Source organism: Lotus japonicus, chromosome 5 (genome assembly GCF_012489685.1).
Source record: "Lotus japonicus ecotype B-129 chromosome 5, LjGifu_v1.2".
Classification (NCBI taxonomy): Eukaryota; Viridiplantae; Streptophyta; class Magnoliopsida; order Fabales; family Fabaceae; genus Lotus; species Lotus japonicus.
Genome location: NC_080045.1, coordinates 54303105 through 54323207, shown reverse-complemented (window position 1 = coordinate 54323207; position 20103 = coordinate 54303105). Strand labels below are relative to the sequence as shown.

Genomic DNA, 20103 nt, shown 5'->3' with positions numbered 1-20103 from the left:
GCAATTGTGTTAGTTGCAAAATGAAATGTTGGAATGTGTTTCATGATGTGATTAATTTTTAGCTCAAGTTCTGAATATTTACTTTATTAGTTTTACATTCCTCTATTACAACTTACAAAATTAAACTACTAACGTTTAAAGATAAATTTTAATAAATTGTTAGTATATTAAAATTATTATTGAACTATATGTATTTTAACTTGGGTATAAAACTGTAAATCAATTTCAAATATGATATATATATATATATACTGCTGCAAATTTAAATTTTAGTTTTTAAAAATTTATTTTCAAAAAAATATTAAATTTTATAAAAAAAACTATGAAACTACAGTATTAATTAATAATTATTATGTGTTCTAAAAAAAGAACTATTAATAACAAATCAGTTAACATTTTAAAAATTAGGAGTGACCATGTGAGTGAACTCCCATCATTCTGTATCGCTTTTAGCCCCCTAAATCGGACTCAAGTTTAATCACGAGAATATGAGTTGGAAAAGCTAACTAACCTCATTTCGCTAGTAAATAAAAAAATAATATGACACATACATATTAAGAAAACATTTTTGATGGGTTGACCTTTCAAAATCCACTAAAAAACTTAAAATCATTAAAAAAATACATCATTTAAAAAAAAAAAGTTGGCTTATGCAGGTTGGCGGGTTGCGTGTCAAGTTGAATTGTGTCCCGCTTCGTCTGACAGGCTAAGCATGTTTTCCCTTATTAAAAATTTAGTAATATTTTTAGAAAAAGTATGAGAAAAATAAATCAACAGAAGTACATCAACACAATCAAAACCGACAGAAGCATATTAATTTATTGATTTTCTCATTTAATAAGGATCTTTTTCATTTAATTATCAGAACTATTTTTTTTGTCAACATTTATTTTATTATTTGGGCTGAGATGCTCGATCCAGCAACCAAAAAAGCCCAATATATATTCTGCTCCTTTCCACTCAAACCCTTCCTCCCATTCTTGCTCGATTCACCTTACCATGGACATCAAAACCCTTGCATTCGCCGCAGCTTCGCCACCGTTACCGGTAATCGCCGCCTTGAAGCTCGCCGGAGTCTCTCCCTCCGTTGACACCTCTCTCCCTCCTGACTCCGCTCCCGCATTTATCTTCTCCAATGGGTATAGTTCCAATTTCTCATACTTCCAATTTCATTCATATGGTAATTCTTTGAATTTGGTTACTTTGTCTAGTTTGATGAAACCTTTTGAAGTAGAAATAGATGTTGTTTATGATCTTCGCGACTTTGCCGTAGCTGGTAAATGATTGTTAGAGTAACCATAGCTACTATATCTGTTAATTGTTAATGAGTGCACTTACTTTGTAGGCTGAAATTGCATGGAACATCTGTTCTTCTACGGTACGTTGGGCGAGTTTCCGGTCTTGTTGATTTCTATGGGCAAAATGCATTTGAGACTGGCCAGGTGATTTTCCTGATTGAACATAACATCTAAAGTTTAAATCAGGGTTGTTAATGTCGGATAGCGTAGCGTAGCGGCAAGCCTAAAAAACACTATTTCAAGCGCTATAACGGACAATAGCGGTGAATAGTGGAGTAGCGGTGAACCCCGGGGTGCTACGCTATAGCGCTATTGTGTCGCTATAGCGGGCTATTAACAAGCCTCGTTTAAATTGTCTTGCAAATTGCAATGACTTCTTTGGGTTGTGGTGATTTGCTTTAACTCACTCGGTTGTCTTTTCTCTGCATTGCTGCCTTCTACTTTTCAGATTGATGAATGGCTGGAATATGCTCCTGTCCTCTCATCAGGCCCTGCTTTTGAGAATGGATGCAAGTACATAGATGGGTACTTGGAGAAGCGTTCGTTTATTGTTGGTTATTCGTTATCAATTGCAGACCTAGCAATTTGGGCTGGTCTTGCAGGTAAAGGTTTTCGCGATACCCATTCGACTTCATTGGTTATCGTATTTGGTCTCCTGAAAAATTTGACATGCTAGGGGAAGTCCTTGTGTTTATCATTGCACTTTTGGTTATTTCTTTGTTGTATCCATGCTGAAAAAACTAGGTTAATTGTTGTCTTATCTTGGAACATATCTGACAATATATGCAAGATCTGAAAAAACTAGGTTTTCGTGTAGATTTATATTGTTTTTTAGAGTCTTAGACTGAGCAACTCTACTGTGGTTGGTCATCATATAATGTTGTGGGAGTGTGTGCAACAAAAATACTCTATTTTCAATTCCTCCATTCTTAGTGTTACTAGGTTCTTCAACCTATATTCTTGATGATCCAATTTTATCGCGTACAGTCTTTATAAATGGTATGTATGTATGCTTTTTCAGGATCTGGAAAGAGATGGGAAAGTCTAAGGAAGTCAAAGAAATATTTGAATCTTGCACGATGGTTCAATTCAATAGTGACAGAACATGGCGCTACTTTAAACGAAGTTATAGCAACATATGTTAGCAAAAAAGGATTGGGAGAACCATCAGGAAGCAAGTCAAAAGATCAGTCAGCAGTCACTGATAAAGTGAAGAATGTGAATGGGGGTGTATCTGAAAACCTCAAAGGAGGAAACAAATCTATAGCTGAAATAGATCTTCCAGATGCTGAAGTTGGAAAAGTTTGCTTGCGATTTGCACCTGAACCCAGTGGCTATCTTCACATTGGACACGCAAAAGCAGCTCTGTTGAACAAATATTTTGCTGAGCGATACCAAGGGCAGTTAATATTGCGTTTTGATGATACCAATCCTGCTAAAGAAAGCAATGAGTTTGTTGACAGCTTGGTGAAAGATATTGATACGTTGGGTGTCAAATATAACCAAATCACTTATACATCAGATTACTTCCCTGAGCTGATGGAAATGGCTGAAAAATTAATTTGCCTGGGTAAAGCATATGTTGATGACACTCCACGTGATGACATGAAAGAGCAGCGAATGGACGGGACAGAATCTAAGTGCAGAAATAATAGCACAGAAGAGAATATGAAATTATGGATTGAGATGGTTGCAGGAACAGAAAGAGGGTTACAATGTTGTGTCCGTGGGAAGTTGGATATGCAGGACCCAAACAAATCACTTCGTGATCCTGTTTATTATCGTTGCAATCCAATTCCTCATCATAGAATTGGATCCAAGTATAAAGTGTATCCAACTTATGATTTTGCATGTCCATTTGTTGATGCTAGAGAAGGTATCACGCATGCCCTCCGATCTAGTGAGTACCATGATCGCAATGCTCAATATTACCGAATTCAAGAGGACATGGGACTTAGAAAAGTTCTCATCTATGAATTCAGCCGGTTGAATATGGTCTACACACTTCTGAGCAAACGAAAGCTTCTATGGTTTGTCCAAAATGGAAAAGTTGATGGATGGGATGATGCGCGATTTCCTACTGTGCAAGGGATTGTACGCAGAGGCTTGAAAATTGAAGCACTAATACAGTTCATTGTTGAGCAGGTATGTAAAAGGCTTTGCTCTCAGTTATATATAAAAAAGAAAAGATGCATTCTCTTACAAATTAGAAACGATTCGGTAGAGTGTGGTAATCAGTTGTTGTGGTTTTTATTCCTTGTCCATTCTTCATGTATTATTCACATGCTTGGAATTTTGATGACTCGTCCCTGATACTTGTACAGGGGGCATCAAAAAATCTCAATCTCATGGAATGGGACAAGCTCTGGACCATTAATAAGAAGATTATAGATCCTGTCTGTCCCAGACACACTGCTGTTGTTGCAGACAGACGCGTGTTGTTGAACCTTATTGATGGTCCTGAGAAACCATTTGTCCACATCATACCTCGGCACAAAAAACATAAAGATGCTGGGGATAAAGCTACAACATATACTAAAAGCATATGGATAGACCATGCTGATGCAGAGTCCATATCTGCTGGTGAGGAAGTAACCTTGATGGATTGGGGAAATGCCATCGTGAAGGAAATAGAAAAGGACCAAGTTGGGAATGTCACCAGGTTGAGTGGTGTTTTGCATCTTGAAGGATCTGTAAAGACCACAAAGTTGAAGCTCACTTGGCTACCTGACATAGATGAACTAGTTAGCCTGACATTGGTGGAGTTTGATTATCTAATTACAAAGAAAAAGGTATGTGCTCGTCCACTTTAATAAAGCCCATTGGTTTCAATGATTAGGAAATATGAATCCGTTAAGGGAAATATAGTAATTATCTGAACCCTGTTTTCTTTATACATCACTTGTATCCTCTCTTCAGTTAAATCCTGTGCAGATCAGATGAATTTAGTAGTGATAATATTGAGCTCAAGCGTTTATACTTCTAAAAGTGTCCTATGAAAAACAGTTCTTTATTGAGTTTGCTGTCTTCCTCTCATAGACTGCATCTTCAAAGGATAAGCTGTCCTGTTTTGCTCGTAACATTTTTGGAAGAGTGGAATGATATCCAGATGATCTTTTTATTGTGTTTTCCATATAATTATCTTGCTCTACGTCCAGTGTGGGTTAAAGCTAGATAGGATAAGAAACTAAACACCATCTTCCCCCCCTCCAAATAAATAACTAAAAACCACCAATGCTTGACCATTTTAAGGTGTTTATATGCACTTGTGCCACTTCCAATAGATATTTGAAGAAATTATCAGTTCCTTGTACTAACTAGACTGATGCCATTATCTTGCACTGTCTTATCCTATCTTCCTTAATGAACTAACTTGTAGTTCAGTGTTCTTTTCATTTCTTTCGATGAAAACTTCAATCCTGCCTGCTTCCCCGTGAAACTCAAATAAGTTGTTTTAGCATTGGGCCAATTTTATTTGCAATCATTGTCACATGCAATAGGATTGTATTATTGACAGTTTATTTTTTGGTTGCAGCTTGAAGAAAATGAGGAGTTCACTGATGTGCTTAACCCGTGTACGAAAAAAGAGACTCTAGCATATGGAGACTCCAACATGCGAAACCTTAAACAAGGAGAGATATTGCAGCTGGAGAGAAAGGGATATTTCAGGTGTGATGCACCCTTCATTCGACCCTCAAAACCAATCGTGTTGTATGCCATCCCTGATGGCAGGCAGCAGACTTGTTTGAAGTAATAATCTTTTTATGTTCTTAAAATGCTCTAGAGCATCACCTACATTCATGCTCAGCAGAGTTTGTAATGGAGATGACAAGTTTGTGGAATTGTTTTCATGTTTACCTTCTTTATAAGCAAACTATTGTAATTGTGTTCATGACTAGAATTTGGGGAAGTCTTCTCTGTTTTTTGGACAAATACTACTCAGTCTTTCACAGTAAAGCTGTATTAGTTTATTTTTTGCTCAAGTGGGTATCCCAGTTGGATAAAGATCATTTAAGTTAAAGTGATAACGAATTAATGATAGTAAACTGAATTATTAAAACAGGATTTCAGATACAGCTATAGCTGACTGTCATGTATGGCTCTTTATTTTCTTGCTATCACATAAAAATAGTGTTGAGTAAGATTTAGTACAGGAAGTTATTAAATTCTTTTGATGAAATAGAATTACATTTAATTATATTATCATTTCATTTTACTGTTATTATCCTAGTTTATACTTTTAATTCGATGGATTTTGTTGGTAACTTTCAATAATTCAATGGATTTGGTATTTCAATTTATTCACATATTTGGCAGGAAACGGACAAAAATGATAAAGAAAGGGATTCAAAGGTTCATGAAGGAAGCTTCAATAATTTCAAAGCTAACTTGCCTAGCTAATTGAAAAGTAAATAGGAAAGGGACGATCATGAAAGAGTTAAGAACCAGAAAGTGAGAGTCTGGGCTGGGGTCACTTTTTGTTCCCTCACACAAGAATAATATAAGGTAGCAATAACAATTCAACAGAGCCACTGGTGATTGATTTGATTAACAAGTAATACAATCACCTTTCAAATTTTAATTAACAAACAAATGCACTTGCCCAATTTGCTTATGAGATCCTTACAAGAATTCCAGAATGACAAATATTATAAGGAGGGGAAAAAAAAACAATTGGCAGAAACATGAAAACCAAACCAACTTGGTAAATTTACTTCTTGGGTGCAAGCCTAGACTTGATTTTCTCAATCTGCTTGGTACCAACTTGGAAGGTCTTGGTCAAAACATTGTCTGGCACAGTAGGCGTTGAGGCAAACAAGGTGGTTGCAATTGACTGTGTCCCCGGAAGTTGGCTGTTGAAGGCTGAAAGCACCGCAGCAGGAACCTTGCCATTGTTCTTTTGGAAGTGAAGCAAGCCTTTTGGGAACACAAATATATCACCCTTGACTATGTGCTTTGATATGAGCACATTGCCTGTGGTTATGAACCCAACATCTAGTTCCCCTTCAAGCACAAACACCACCTCTGTGGCGCGTGGGTGGGTGTGGGGCGGGTTGAGGCCATCTGGGGCATAATCAATCCTTGCCAGAGAGACTCCAAGTGTGTTGAGTCCTGGGACTTTCTGAACGTTGGCTCCGGTCACCAAGGAACCAAAGGTGTTGTTGGTGGCTCCTGGCTTGGCTAGTATGTTGGAGAAGAAATCAGAGGCATTCACCTTGGATGCTTCTTTGCAAGTGAATCCATTCACTGGCACACCTGTTTTGCAACAACAAATTTTTCAAGAAAGGAGAAAAATCCACTAATTGTCATTAAACTTGTAGGAAAAGATTTGATTATAGAACTCTCATTTCCAATCATGGTGGAAGAATTATGAGTACTTTTAATTGTTTTACACATGAACCCCATATGAGGCATTGTAGCTGAAAATATCCACATTTTGATAGGATTAATTCTCTCTAAGATTTTTTCATATACAATACTTAAGCATGAGATTATTCTCGGATTGAGAATCAAGTATGTATCAGTTGAAGTACGCACTCATTAGTGCCGAGCATGGAATATACTTAATAATAAAACCGAACTACTCAGCTGGTGCTGTTAACTAATATAGGAAAGAGACAAATCAATAATCAATTACTTAACCATGATAGTGGCAATACTTTACTATACTCAACATGATTAGACAGTGGAGTCAGTAAAAAGCAAAATTAAAGTAGTTGGTAGAAGTGGTTTGCCTTATTGATTGTGATTGTGGTTGAAACACAAAAAAGGAGTAAAGAAAAAGGATCAATTCTAATTAATCAGAAAGAAACAAAAATATTTTCAAAGAATAGGGACGCGGGAGAGGGGGTATTATTTTTCTTCAATTTACATTTGTTGGATGCATGAAAGTTTGCAAACTTCTCCACTTTGTGGTCTTAGCATGTTGTTATTAGTGACAAACATACAAACTAAATCACGGTAAATGCAGAAGCTACACTTTACAGTTTCTCTCCATAATTGATTATGAGACTTCTCGCGGCATAACCAAAGAGAATAATAGGATGATATAGATAAAAGAGTACCTGAGGCAGGGTCGGCAACACAGAGATCTTGAAGGTAGTCAGGATCTGATGAGAAAGCAGTGGTTAAGAGCAGAGCCAGAGGCAAAGCAAAGAGAAGCAGAGAGTCAACGAGCTTCATGGTATGAATATGAGGAATGATATGATGTGTATGAAATTGAATTGAAATAAGAAGCAAGTAATTAAGTGACCAACTAAATGTCTAAATATATAAAAGAATATGGTTCAGTAAGCCAGCATATAAGATAACAAAATCGGCAAAGAAGAAGTAAATGAAACAATTAATAAAGAAACAAACAAGTTGATTTGAAAATGTGGGGTTTGGTGTATTTATAGCAAGTCAGAGAAAGAGAGAGAGAGCATCTAAGGTTTGGGTTGCAAACAAGCACGAAACGTGCCGGTTCTTCATTTGTTTCTGTCACCCTAAGTCACCAACCATTTTCTTTCTATCTTTTGGTTCAAGAATCAAATCCACACCAACCATTTTTCCAACTTAAAGAAAAATCATCCAGATAGCAAAGGCCCCATCCTCAGGGCTTGGTTTTAGTTTGGGCCCTTAACAAGGTTACTCAAGCATTTTTTAAGAACAATACCTTTTAATCTGCTTACCTATAAAAAGTACCTCTTAATCTTATACTGAATAAGCAAAACAGAACAAATATTGTGAATAAACAAAACAAAATTGCACCTTAAAATTTGTGGTTACTGTACTGTTAGTTCTTTTCATTATTTTAGTTTCAAAATTGATTGATGTACCATGAAATAGTGACGGAGACAAGAGACATTTGTAATTTGTGGCGGTTTTAATGTTAGGCGTCTGTCACTATTTTGTGGTACATAAATCAATCAACGCTATTTTAGTTTGTGTATTTTACATATATAACTGTTTGTATTTGTCTTGTTGTTGTTGATAACGTTGCTATTCATTGAAAATAAAATACCATACAATTTCTATATAATTTGATTTCATAAACAATTAGAACTTCTTTTGTTTTAATTATTACTAAAAGCTTATCCACAATGCTAAGAATCTTTAGGTGTATTAGCAGCAAGCACTAGAGTTGATGAACGGGTTAAAACTTGAAATGGTATTGGTGTGGTGGTCCTGGTGAAGGTGATTTGTGTTGCATTGGTGTTTCGTCTCTCATATTAAGGGTAAGTGTGTTTGTATTTTTGTAACCCCACATTCTAAAACAGTTTAAATGTGTCAATCTATATGTCTAATCTCATTTGAGTGAATATATTATTGGTCAATTTAAACGTAAATACAAATACGAACACAAAAATTGCTTGTTTTTCCGTTGGAGACATTCTCAATGTTCATTCCCATACATTCAAAGGCGTAAATGTCAACTGATGAGAAGGTTTGGATTAGACAAATAGTCCTTTGCATTCCATTCCCTTGCTTTAGGTGGGAAGCTTTTTTTTATTGCTATCAGGAATCTGTCCTAAGGGAAGATAAAGCCGCAGCTGGTACCCTCCAAATTCAAACATACTTTTCTAATTATAGGACGTTTTTTCTCTTTAGTCACCTCTCCATCGTAGTCTTGAAAATTAACAAAGTCACATTTCCCCCTGTTGGTTTTCCTAAAATCACTTCTGCATTACTGCTACTACTGATTCACTAATTATTGATGTAAAAAAAAACTAATTATTCTTTTGCTTGTAACGAATCATCTTTTTTTTTTGTCTCAAATATGAGCTTATTAATTTCTTAACTCCAAATAAAACTTCGATAGAGAAAATTCAATTCGCAATTCAGCTTTGAACCTATTTATCTTATATTATGGTCCATTTGGCACGTCGTATTAAATATGACAGTACAATTAAGCTTATCTAATATATTATGAATTTATCCTTATTTAGTGCTAATATTGTATTGCGTATGTTTATCCATCAATCTACTTTTATACATTAAAATAATGAATTATTCAATCAACATATAGAAGGAATTATGTTTGGTAAAATTGTGACCTATAAGCTATTTCAAAATAATTAATTCACTGCCTTAGCCACCATGACCACTGCTAACACCACCAACTACCACCATCACCATCGCCCACCACCATTGCCGTTACAACTGCATTACAACAATGTCTCCACCATCCTACAACACTGCCACCACCATCGCCCCAACATCATTGTACTTAATTTTTCTATGGTTATCCCTGCCTCAAGATGTTTAATTATGGACAACTAGTTTGAATCCTTCAAGATTTAGCTGTATGAGACCGATGCTTCTGATTCAAGACCAACACTTAACATGGATGGGTGGCTATGAGTTGCATGGGTAGCACTAATGCGTTTCTCTCAAAAGCTCATGTATTTCATGAAGGCCTTTCATTTGCTTGGAACTGTGGATATAAGTTTGTTGTTTGTCATGAGTTGGATTGTGCAAAACTCATTTCTTCCTCAAATGATTCAGAGAACCTGAGATTCTTACATTTACTTAACGACATCAGCCAAATAATCAAGAGGAGCTGAAATATATTTCGCTTTGGGTAATAAAAAAAAGGAGCTGAAATATTCGCTTTGGTGCACCGTGAATGTAATTCTTAATTTTTTTTTTAACTTCTTAATTAGATTGGGAGGTTGTACGCAGTGATAGATACAAAAAATTTAAGTCGTGGCGGCAAAAAATACATATATATATTTGCAACTGTATAAAAATATAATTTTATGTCATCAAAAATGTTTCAGTGGGGGCAAATGCTATTATTTACGATAACTATATTTATATATACATATAGTAGGTGACTATTAGAATATCACTAATATTTATACTACAAAAAAAATTGGTGGGGCAAATGCCCGAATAACAATACATGTAGATCATATCCGTCCCTGGTTGTACGCCTACCCCTGCTACTCGTTTCATTTATGTTTTTCAGCCTGATCTAGAGACTCTTATTCTGAAAGAGTCTTTAATTTGTTAGTGCTTAACGTTGTTTTTCCTTATTGTAATATCACTGAGTTCTTTTTGTTTTATTTTAGACGGCTAATAATTTGTCTCCCTTAACAATCGTTGTCCACGAGTTTAGAGGATTATGTAACCATTGCTGATAAAGTATGATACTTTTTCGGTTCCTAATTATAAGATCTAATTTTAGACTTTTCATGTTCCTAAATATAAGACCTTTAACAATAATCTAGCCAAAAGTATTTTACTCTTCCATATACACTCCTCACATTAATTGTGTGTTTTCAATTCCAAAGTTTTAATTACCACCTACCATTAATTAGTGAGAGAAAATGACAAATGGTAAATATGAAAGAATGTATGCATGTGTTAAAAATCAATACACTAATTTTTTTTTTAAAACAAAAGATATATATATATATATATATATATATATATATATATATATATAAAGATCGATAGTACAAAAAGACATCCAATGCTACAAAGAAGATAATAAAACTGCTACCCAGTGATCATGAGAACAAACTCAGATAAAAAACCTACGAGACGGATATCCGTCGGAGACCCAGTTTGTGACAAAAGTCACACAACCCAACAAAAACGGAGCCACGTCTCGACACTAGAAATGCAACAAAGCACGAACTATCGACCAAAACACCTCAGAACTAAGCCCAAGAGATCAAATCACCACTGATGGCTTAAGTTGCGTCGAGACCACCAACCTTGACTGCATTGTGCCTGCCGCACAACACCTCATCAAAGTTGCAAAACGGTGAAGGATAGAACATCAATAAACACTCTGAAAGGATCAAATCTGAGAAAGAACGCATCAACAGATTTGAGAGCCACGAGCAGTGCCCTAAAAAGCAGGGTGGAACTCCGAGCGAGGGAAAACGGGGGCCCCGCTGTCGCACTACACCGCCACCACAGACTCGTATCTGGCCTCAACAGGCTAGCACAGATCAAGCCAAGCAACAAGGCTCATCAACGACGACGTGTTTGCAAGGCGTAGTAGCGACAGAAGCGCTAATGGCGAGGCTCGAAAACGAATTAATCCACAACGCAGCAAAACGACCACTGAATTGAACACAACAGTGGCATTGATACCAAGGGGGACGGAGGAAGACACCGCCGCATACAAGGCCACCACACTCCCAGATCTAGCCTCAGCAAGCTATCACAGATCAGGCAAGTCAAGAGACTTACCGACGACACTCGCTCCGGAGAAGAGCAGCGATGCCGCCTACGGCGAGGAGGAGGCAGAGCATGCAACCGAACGCCTACACCATGAGGAGGAAAATTCTGAGGATCCCGGAACCGCCGCCGAGTACCCGAAACTGCAAAGCCAGCCCAGAACCACCACCACCGACCTCTGACGGAACACCAAAGCCCATAAACTGAGCAACCAGACCCGCTGCAACGCACAACCACCCATCCAGACCCTGCGAGTCAGAAACAGGGGCACAGATCTGCCGTCTAAGCCACCGGATGTAGCGAGACCACGAATCAGTCGCAAGCATACTAGATCAACAAGAGTAAAGGGGGCGGCGCACCAAGGAGGAAAGCAGAAGCAAAAAAGAGCCACGCACAGACCGAGCGGAAGAAAATCGAGGAAAGATTAGGAGGAACAAGACAGGGAAAGGAGAGGAAAGGGGGGGAGGTGGCCATCCAAACGACGCACAGAGTAAAGAGAGATTCAGAGAGAAAACGGCCTAGGGTTTTAGCAAAATCAATACACAAATTAAACACATTTAATGCTTTCTTAATAAGCGCAATTTTTTGAATTAGGTCTTATGATTAGGGATGGAGGGAGTATTTTATATGCAAAACAACAAAATCGTTTCGTAATGTAGTTTAAGGCGCCCATTATTCAGCCGTAACAAAGCGAGGCGTTGCGGTAAGCCCAAAACTCTGTAGTGCATTGGCCAAGGTAAGCCCAAAATATATATGTGTGTGCATTGTTTGGTTTCAATGTATTATAACTTTGTATTAATTATATAAATTGTGTTTCACCTAAGTGAGCAACTTAGTTAACAACGCATGTTGAATTTGTGGAAAGAGCTCTCGTGTTCAAACCTCACACAATACACTTGATTGGAGAGATAAATAGTCTTAACTATGATTAATCCCAAATTCAAAATAATCAACATCTAAATGGTGACCGGAAACGGGTATATTATAAAAGAAATTAAATTGCGTTTCGAACTATCTAGTCGTTCAGGTTAATTATATTATATTGAGTATTGACATACACGTGGGATCATGTTTTTGGAGATATATGTCTATCTTTGCTTTGGCATATTTTTTTACTATAACTGCATGTATATAGTCCAAAGTCAAAAGTAAGAAAAAAGTACCTCATTGCTCAAATATGTACATGCAGAACCCCTTAATTAAATGTACACATATATAGAACCTTGCAAGAGGGCGCATACAGTTCCTTTTGGAGCCCTCGTTAATTAAAGACATTTCTTTAATTTTGATCGCAAAAGCTGGCATTTGTTTCCTCATATAGTATTATACTTCATAAATCATGTATTGTTGTACAGGGACAAAAGAGCCAAAATTCAAAAGCAAAATAAATAATTCAACAACACTGATTAAAAACAAAGGATGGAACTTTGAGTTAGCACGTATAGTATAAGTGTAAGTGTGATGAGCAGCTACAAAACTACCCTCTCATCGTATAAGACTAGTCCTTCCTCTTTTCATCATTATATGATGAGATTCTCACCCCACACTTAATGCATGATCTCAGTCCATTTCAAATATTGGCTTTGGAGTGTTCTGCTATATGCAGTGTGGTCCCTTGCATCCAGTTACCATATATAACAAGTACTTGAAGGTGCACTTGAGAAGTATAGTAGTTAGTTGTTGAATATTTTTCACTTAATCTCTCAGTTATTTGAATCTCGTTTAGTTTGCTACTATATTTATGAGTTTGCTGAAGTCTGTTAATTAGATTGTATTAACTACTATTAAGAAAAAGGAAAATAATCTCTACACACATTAATTTTTCTTAAAAAAGCCAAAAATATGTATTATAAAGGAGAACAATAATTACTCCAATCCATAATACAAGAGGAACAATATCAAAACAAAGCAAAACAAAAAAGGGGAAAGGGAAAATAATTCGTTTTTGGAGCTACAGTACACTCAAAAACCATAACCAGCCCTCTCTCCTATATATATACACACATCTCCTCCTCTTTCTCTACAAATCACTCTTTCTATTAGCAAGAAAACGGTGAGTTTAACTAATCTGTTCTTTCTCTTCTTTTCTTGCCCTTTTCCCTTGATTCTCATCTTTCTTTCTTTTTTTTTTCAATTTCTTAGATGGGCAAAGGAGGAGCATCTAAGAAGAATGTGGGTTCCTTCCAATGCACAACCTGTAAGGAGTGGTATGAAACTCTAGAAGAACTGGAAAGGTGCGTTCAAAAGCATACGAAGAAACAATTTCGTCCAGATGCACCTCCAGCTAAAAATGAGTAAAAACATGGTGCATATAACATATGAAGATTATGATGGGGGACTAGCTTTTTGTCTAAGGGCTCTTTCTTTATCCTCACCACGCTACTGTCCATGTTCTGCTCTTCCTCATCTCTTTTCCTCTGCTTTCATGTTTCTTCTTTTATTCTGCTACTGTTTCTTTTTCTGTTTTTCTCTATTCTGTCTTTGTATCTAAGGGTGGCACCCCTTGTGCCTTTATATTAATACCATACTATGGCTTATCTTAAAAAAAAATTATGAAGAATGGATTCTGGATCTAAGTCTAGCTCTCTTTTACTCTCTTTTTTCTTATTTGTCAAGTTAATTCATGTTTTCTTAGAAAATATGCTTTGATATGTCTTTGCCCTTGTATTTGCTTTTTATCTATCTATATAATACTAACCTTTTTCTTTCAAAAAAAATGATATCAAAGCATGATCATACAGAGTTAGAATCAATTCTCCAAAAACATGATAAAAGCTATTTTTCTTTAATGCCATTTTTTATTAATTGCTTATTTTTAGCCCTCACTTTCAAGTATCAATTCCAAATGCATGCGTCTTTGCTAGCCATTGCCAATGCAGAAGAACCGTAAGTGTAATCACTCACTTGTCTTTTACGAGTACCACATTTAGGCAACATATTGGCAACAGAGTAGCCTAATGATTCATGTTATTTAAGGAATATATATATGATGGAGACGGAGAGACCTCTCTCTATGATCACACACTCTGACGCATATCCTTTCTATCTTAATCAACGCGCTTTATCTCACTCTATGGAGTTCTATTGTTCATCAATATATAGGAGCTTCTCTATGGGCTTTGTTTTAAGTTGGTAATCTGAGTATCACTCATGGTCAGTGATTTAGAAATTGAAAACAGCAACGAGATAATTTGATAGTGCACTCTTCACTGGGGTCACCAAATAATTTAAATCCGAATATAATTTTTATTTTTATATTACATTTTATACATTTACATATAAAAATAAATTCGACATGTACTAATGGGTTGAGTCTTTGTTCTTTTTCAAAAGGATTTATTAATTAAGTTGATAGTTTTCTAAATCACTCAAGATAAATATAAAGTAAATTCACATTAGTTTTGGGTGACCCAATAATGTTTTAACATGTGTTTTAGCTATAGAATTTTTCTTTTTTGGTTGGCAAAACACACACATATACTCAGGTTAGGTACAATCAGTTTATCTAAAATAAATTTTGGGAACTATATATACTGAGAAGATTAGCATGGCACCTGCATATATGACACACACTTTAAAAAAAATTGGGTTATTTATCCAAAACAAATAGTAGAAGTTATTGCCTAATAATGAGGCACACAGCAAAGGCAAAGGAACAACCAATGAGGTTGTGAATGCGAATGAAGCAAAGGTGGCTAGGGCTAACATTGAAACAAAGGGAGCTACTAATAATTAATTTCCAGACCGGTAGTTCGCAGGTCTGCAGTGGCGGAGGCACAGCGGTGGCCGACTCAGCTCATGCAATCGCCACCCCTAGAATTTGAACTTTTTTTTGCTAATAATATAGAGAAAATTATATTTCTCCCTAGCTAGTATGGTACTATAAAACATTACTTGTCATTAAGTCTTTCTACACATAGAAAAAAGTAACATTAACTATGTTACTCACACACCTCTCTTTTGAGATGTGTGAGGTGGAATGATGAGAGAGATAGAAAAAAAAGAAAAAGTAAGGGAGAGAAAGTATGAGATGTGATAGATGGCAAGAGGATAGAGATAGAAACAAAAAGAGGTGGAAATGAAGTGTTTTAAAAATGAGGTGTGTATATATCATTACTCTTAACTTCACACTATTGCACTTTCTACCTAGAGGTGGCATTAATTAAGTCTCCTTCTTCACACTATTCTCTTTCTAGCTTTACGTGGCATTAGGACACCTTTTTTTTTTTTTGACACCTCCCAAGCCAAGCTTTTTTTAACAACTTAATAATATTGGGCTATCTAAACCATCCATGTTAAATATTTTGTAGAATCATCATAATTTTAGATACCCAACATGTCAAAATATTATGGGACTAAATAAATTAGAGTAATATTATCCAAAATAAAATTTTAAAAGATTTATGCAGCCTCTCATTTAATATTGTAAACATGACGTTTATAGACTGGTTAATATTCACCATACTTAATCTACTTATATATTTCTTGTAAAAATATTAATTATACATAATATTTTTGCGCAATTATGCAAGCGGTAAATTGAAGGTTATTAATTTTAAGAATTTTTTAATACACACGGTAAGTAATTCACCCAATAACTTACTGGTTTGATCAGTGACTCATTAATATAGTATCTCGGCTGAGTTGATGATCGAATTAAGTTTTAATAAAATACTGATATTAGTTAACTAAATAGGGTATTCAGTGGGTACGAGCATATTGGTATACAAATGGTACATGTACGGGTATTCATGCTACTACTCACGCAAGTATGAAGACGAGTAGTGTAATTTTAAAAATGTGGGTATGAGGATGAATACAATAGTACCGTACCCATAAATCCATTATCATCCCTACATCTTCGTACATGTGCTCAAGTGGAGAAACATCTGATAATGAATCGACAGGGACGTAATCTTCATTTAGGAGTCTCAGATAGCTGGCTATGGATGGCAAGTTCTGATGGTCAGTATTCAGTTAGCTCTACCTACCTTTTATTGCATGGAATCGAAATAATGGACGATGTGTTTAAGCACTTATGGAAGATTCTTGCACCGTTGAATGCTTTGGCCTTTTCCTGGAGAATGTTGTATGATAGAATTCAAACTTGCACTAATTTAAGGAGGAGGCCAGTGATTTGGGAGGTGGAGGAAGTGATCTGCCCGATTTGTAAGGAATCAATTTCACACCTTCTCTTCTCTTGTTGTTTTTCTTGGAATATTTGGATGGCATGCTACAAGTGGTTAGGGTTAATTATCAACTGATATTTCGTTGGATGGAAGGTACCACTTTCTACAACATGTTTCCCCTTGTTGGTCCACCAAACAGAGGCTGGGGATCTGCACAGTATAGGTGTGTGTACTGTGTAACCATAGGAATGAGTGTGTCTACAGAGCTGGATCGATAAATATTGACAAGGTGCTGGATTTGATTTTCTTTAGGTCTTGGTGCTGGTTGAGAGATAAGGTAGATTTCACTTGTTACTTCTATGAATGGCGGCTACACCCCTTGCATTTCATTCTTCTGTTGTAATTTATTGGGGTTCTTGGTGCCTTGTCGTGCTCTTGTTGTTGTCTCTTTTGCCTTGTGCTTTTTCAACTGAAGAGTGTTGTATGGGTTATGTGATGGAGATGGGTTTGTGCCTTGTAGTGCTTAGTGTGATGGGATTGAGTTTCAATACTAAACATATATAGTTTAACTTTGCTCCCTTGGTCCTCTGTTTAGTTATTGTATTTTATGAACTATTTTATGAATTATTTTATTGGGTTGAATACTAAACATATATAGTTTAACTTTGCTCCCTTGGTCCTCTGTTTAGTTATTGTATTTTACGAACTATTTTATTGGGTTGAAGTACCTCTAGTACTTCTCTTTTATATAATATTTGGCCTATTTGAAAAAAATATGCTTAGTAATTGAGGATTGCTGGTTGAGTAATCGATGGCGGTTACCGGCGGCAGGGTCTATCAAGCTGAACGTCGACGGCAGCTTTAGGGACATGGATGGATCAGGTGGAGCTGGTGGTTTGGCTCGTGATGCTCAAGGAGATTGGTTGTTCGGCTTTTTGCGCACAGTTATGGTGGGAATGCTTTCGCATCGGAGGCCGAAGCTCTGCTGCTGGGGCTGAAGTTAGTGTGGGATCGTGGCTATAGAGAAGTCACAGTGAAGGTCGATTGTGCAGAATTGCTCCAGAGCATTGAGAATGGGGATAGTGGCAGGTTCTTCCCTGTCATTATCGAGATCAAGCAACTCAGGGATAGAGCTTGGAATATCTCAATAGAGAGGGTGAGACGGGAGTGCAATGCTCCAGCGGATTACCTTGCAAAGTTGGGTGCGCGTTCTCCGGGTGTCAACTTCAGCTTCTTGGATAAACCACCTTGGGAAGTAGAGACCCTTGTCTTGAGGGACCGGGTGTTTGCTCGTTAGTTTTTTCTTCTGTCAATTTTCCGATGTAACAAAAAAAGTAATTGAGGATTGCATGCCACTTGCCAACCGCTTCAGGTTGTGTTTGGATGAAAGGTGTAGAAATTCAAAGGATTTTAAGTGCTAGGGAATTCAACTCAACTCCCTTTATTTTCAAATTCCATTGTTTGGATAAAGTGATGAAATTCCTCCAATTGTAAATTCTCTGTTTGGCTAATGTAATTGAATTTTCTTCATTTAATTTTCTTATCTTAATATAATAAAGATAATTTTTTGTTAATTGATATTATTTGAATAATTATAATAAAAGCTCGACCTAAACCCTAATATCGGTAGGAAAATCTAAAATCGTCCCTAAACCCTAAAATCGACACAAAACCTTATAATTGACCCTAAATCAAAGATGAGCCCTAAAATAGGCCTGGAAACCTAAAGTCGGCAAAAATCCCTAAAATTGACCTTAAACCCGACATGAACCCTAAAGTCGTTAGAAAAGCCTAAAATAGATCATAAACCCTAAATTCAACTCAAAATCCTAAAATAGAACCTAAACCACTGAATTAAGGCTTTAGGTCAGGTCTAGGGTCTATTATAGGGTTTTCAAATGATTTTCGGGTTTTTCGACTGATTTTAGGGTCAATTTAAGGTTTGTCAGCCAATTTTAAGGTTCAAGTAAGGTTTAGTGTCAATTTTCGGGTTTTAGGTCGGGTTTAGGGTTGATTTTAGTATTTACGGTCGATCTAGATTTTTTTAGCCAATTTTAGGGTTTTGAGCCGACTTTAGGGGTTCAAATCTCAATTTTAGGGTTTTGGCAGATTTAGGTTTTTTGGAAGATTTTAGGGTTCAGGTCGGGTCTTGGACTAGTTTTAGGGTTGTCGGTCGATTTTAGGGTTTAGGTCGGGTTTATGGTAGATTATAGGGTTTCAACCGATTTCAGGCTTTTCAACCGATTTTAATGTTTGAGGCGGTCGTTCTTTGAGTGGGAAAAAGAGCTATTTGATAATTTGTTGCAGGAACTGAACATGATTCATTTGACAAAGAACAAAAAAAATGCCTGACATTGGACAAAAGATCATTCTGAACTTTACTCCGTCAAATATGCCTACAATCAGATTATGGCAATAGATGAGCATGTTCTAGGGGCGGATGAAGCTGCTTTCTTCAAGGAAATATGGTGTAAGTATGTCCCTTTAAAGGTGGCAGTTGTAAGGTGGAGGACTGGCCTTCAAAGAATGCCTACTGTAGATAACTTGATTAAGAGGGGATTGATTTGCCTAGTAGTACCTCTGTTGTATGTGTTTTCTGTAGGGAGCATCCAGAGCCCACACCACATCTGTTTTTCTCCTACAGGGTTATTTATAACATATGGTTGTCTTGCAATAATTGGATAGGAAATCAAGGAGCTCTACCGCTAGAAGGAATGGCTCACTTTCATCAACATGTGTTGATGTGCAAAAGCAAGAAGGTGAATGGTATGTGGAAGACTATATGGTTCGCAAAAATCTGGATTGTATGGTTGAGCAGAAACGCGTTTATTTTCAATGCAAAGGCCATTGATGTGGAAGAGATTTGTAGGCTGATCAAATGGAAGGCCTGGTTATGGCTTAGAGCAAGAGTTACTACCTTCAAAGCCTCCTACTATGAATGGGAGATTGATCCTAGGTATTGCTTGAGCATGGGTGTTGCTGCTGATCGCTGAGTATGTAATGGGACCGTGATGCTAGCCAGAAATTAACACATGAGGCTGGGTGTATATGGGTAATAGGTGGGGTTTCATTATCTCTTTGGGACTACTGGTTATATAATTGTTATATTTGGGGTGTAGCTAGGGGTGTTCATCGGATTGGATCAATCCGATGAAACCGACGAACCGAACCGAACCAAAGCAATTGGATTGGTTATTTTTGTTATTCAGTTAAAAACCGATCCAAACCGATAAAAACCAATGAAGATTGGTTCGGTTCACGGTTTGAAAAATTAAAAACCAATGAACCGATGAACCGAACCGATGATATATATTTATTTATAAAATATTTAAATATATATATGTGTGTGTGTATTTATTAAAGAAATGTTTTGAAGAAATATTGTTAATTAGACTTTTTATGTTTGTTAGATATATTATGTTTTTGTTTTCTATTATTAATTTGTAATGGTACTAATATTAAACACTACTTTAAGCATTTCTACATTGTTAAGTACT

The 20103-nt window shown here is 36.5% G+C and overlaps 4 protein-coding genes and 1 non-coding gene across 5 annotated transcripts; 4 read left to right on the top strand and 1 right to left on the bottom strand.

The window, feature by feature from the left end:
• Window positions 1-963: 963 nt before the first annotated feature.
• On the top strand, window positions 964-5281 carry LOC130721587 (glutamate--tRNA ligase, cytoplasmic). The gene is made up of 6 exons (XM_057572388.1): window positions 964-1139; window positions 1346-1442; window positions 1747-1900; window positions 2320-3443; window positions 3623-4090; window positions 4834-5281. Exons 1-6 carry the CDS (start codon window positions 1000-1002, stop codon window positions 5050-5052), a joined length of 2202 nt encoding a protein of 733 aa, XP_057428371.1. The 5' UTR covers window positions 964-999; the 3' UTR covers window positions 5053-5281.
• A 530-nt stretch (window positions 5282-5811) lies between these two features.
• Window positions 5812-7653, bottom strand: LOC130721588 (rhicadhesin receptor-like). The gene is made up of 2 exons (XM_057572389.1): window positions 7364-7653; window positions 5812-6554 (listed from the first exon to the last, which is right to left on the bottom strand). Exons 1-2 carry the CDS (start codon window positions 7479-7481, stop codon window positions 6010-6012), a joined length of 663 nt encoding a protein of 220 aa, XP_057428372.1. The 5' UTR covers window positions 7482-7653; the 3' UTR covers window positions 5812-6009.
• A 5966-nt stretch (window positions 7654-13619) lies between these two features.
• On the top strand, window positions 13620-17903 carry LOC130719799 (uncharacterized). The gene is made up of 2 exons (XM_057570406.1): window positions 13620-13711; window positions 17552-17903. Exons 1-2 carry the CDS (start codon window positions 13620-13622, stop codon window positions 17901-17903), a joined length of 444 nt encoding a protein of 147 aa, XP_057426389.1.
• On the top strand, window positions 14968-15074 carry LOC130721720 (U6 spliceosomal RNA). Its single transcript, XR_009013640.1, has one exon. It is a non-coding gene; the product is annotated as a U6 spliceosomal RNA (small nuclear RNA).
• A 1112-nt stretch (window positions 17904-19015) lies between the features above and the next one.
• On the top strand, window positions 19016-19599 carry LOC130719798 (uncharacterized). The gene is made up of 2 exons (XM_057570405.1): window positions 19016-19110; window positions 19209-19599. The coding sequence occupies exons 1-2, from the start codon at window positions 19016-19018 to the stop codon at window positions 19597-19599; spliced, it is 486 nt and encodes a 161-aa protein (XP_057426388.1).
• The last annotated feature ends 504 nt before the right edge of the window (window positions 19600-20103 follow it).

What these genes read in the sequence shown, in the direction of transcription:
- LOC130719798 (XM_057570405.1), top strand. Translation starts at nt 19,016, where the DNA reads ATGGCAATAGATGAGCATGTTCTAGGGGCGGATGAAGCTGCTTTCTTC. An exon ending in TTAAAGGTGGCAGTTGTAAG is followed by an intron (nt 19,111 to 19,208) that starts GTGGAGGACTGG and finishes TGTTTTCTGTAG; the next exon opens with GGAGCATCCAGAGCCCACAC.
- LOC130719799 (XM_057570406.1), top strand. Translation starts at nt 13,620, where the DNA reads ATGGGCAAAGGAGGAGCATCTAAGAAGAATGTGGGTTCCTTCCAATGC. An exon ending in ACTCTAGAAGAACTGGAAAG is followed by an intron (nt 13,712 to 17,551) that starts GTGCGTTCAAAA and finishes TTTTGCGCACAG; the next exon opens with TTATGGTGGGAATGCTTTCG.
- LOC130721587 (XM_057572388.1), top strand. Translation starts at nt 1,000, where the DNA reads ATGGACATCAAAACCCTTGCATTCGCCGCAGCTTCGCCACCGTTACCG. An exon ending in TACAGTTCATTGTTGAGCAG is followed by an intron (nt 3,444 to 3,622) that starts GTATGTAAAAGG and finishes ATACTTGTACAG; the next exon opens with GGGGCATCAAAAAATCTCAA. An exon ending in ATCTAATTACAAAGAAAAAG is followed by an intron (nt 4,091 to 4,833) that starts GTATGTGCTCGT and finishes TTTTGGTTGCAG; the next exon opens with CTTGAAGAAAATGAGGAGTT.
- LOC130721588 (XM_057572389.1), bottom strand. Translation starts at nt 7,481, where the DNA reads ATGAAGCTCGTTGACTCTCTGCTTCTCTTTGCTTTGCCTCTGGCTCTG. An exon ending in TGTTGCCGACCCTGCCTCAG is followed by an intron (nt 6,555 to 7,363) that starts GTACTCTTTTAT and finishes GTTGCAAAACAG; the next exon opens with GTGTGCCAGTGAATGGATTC.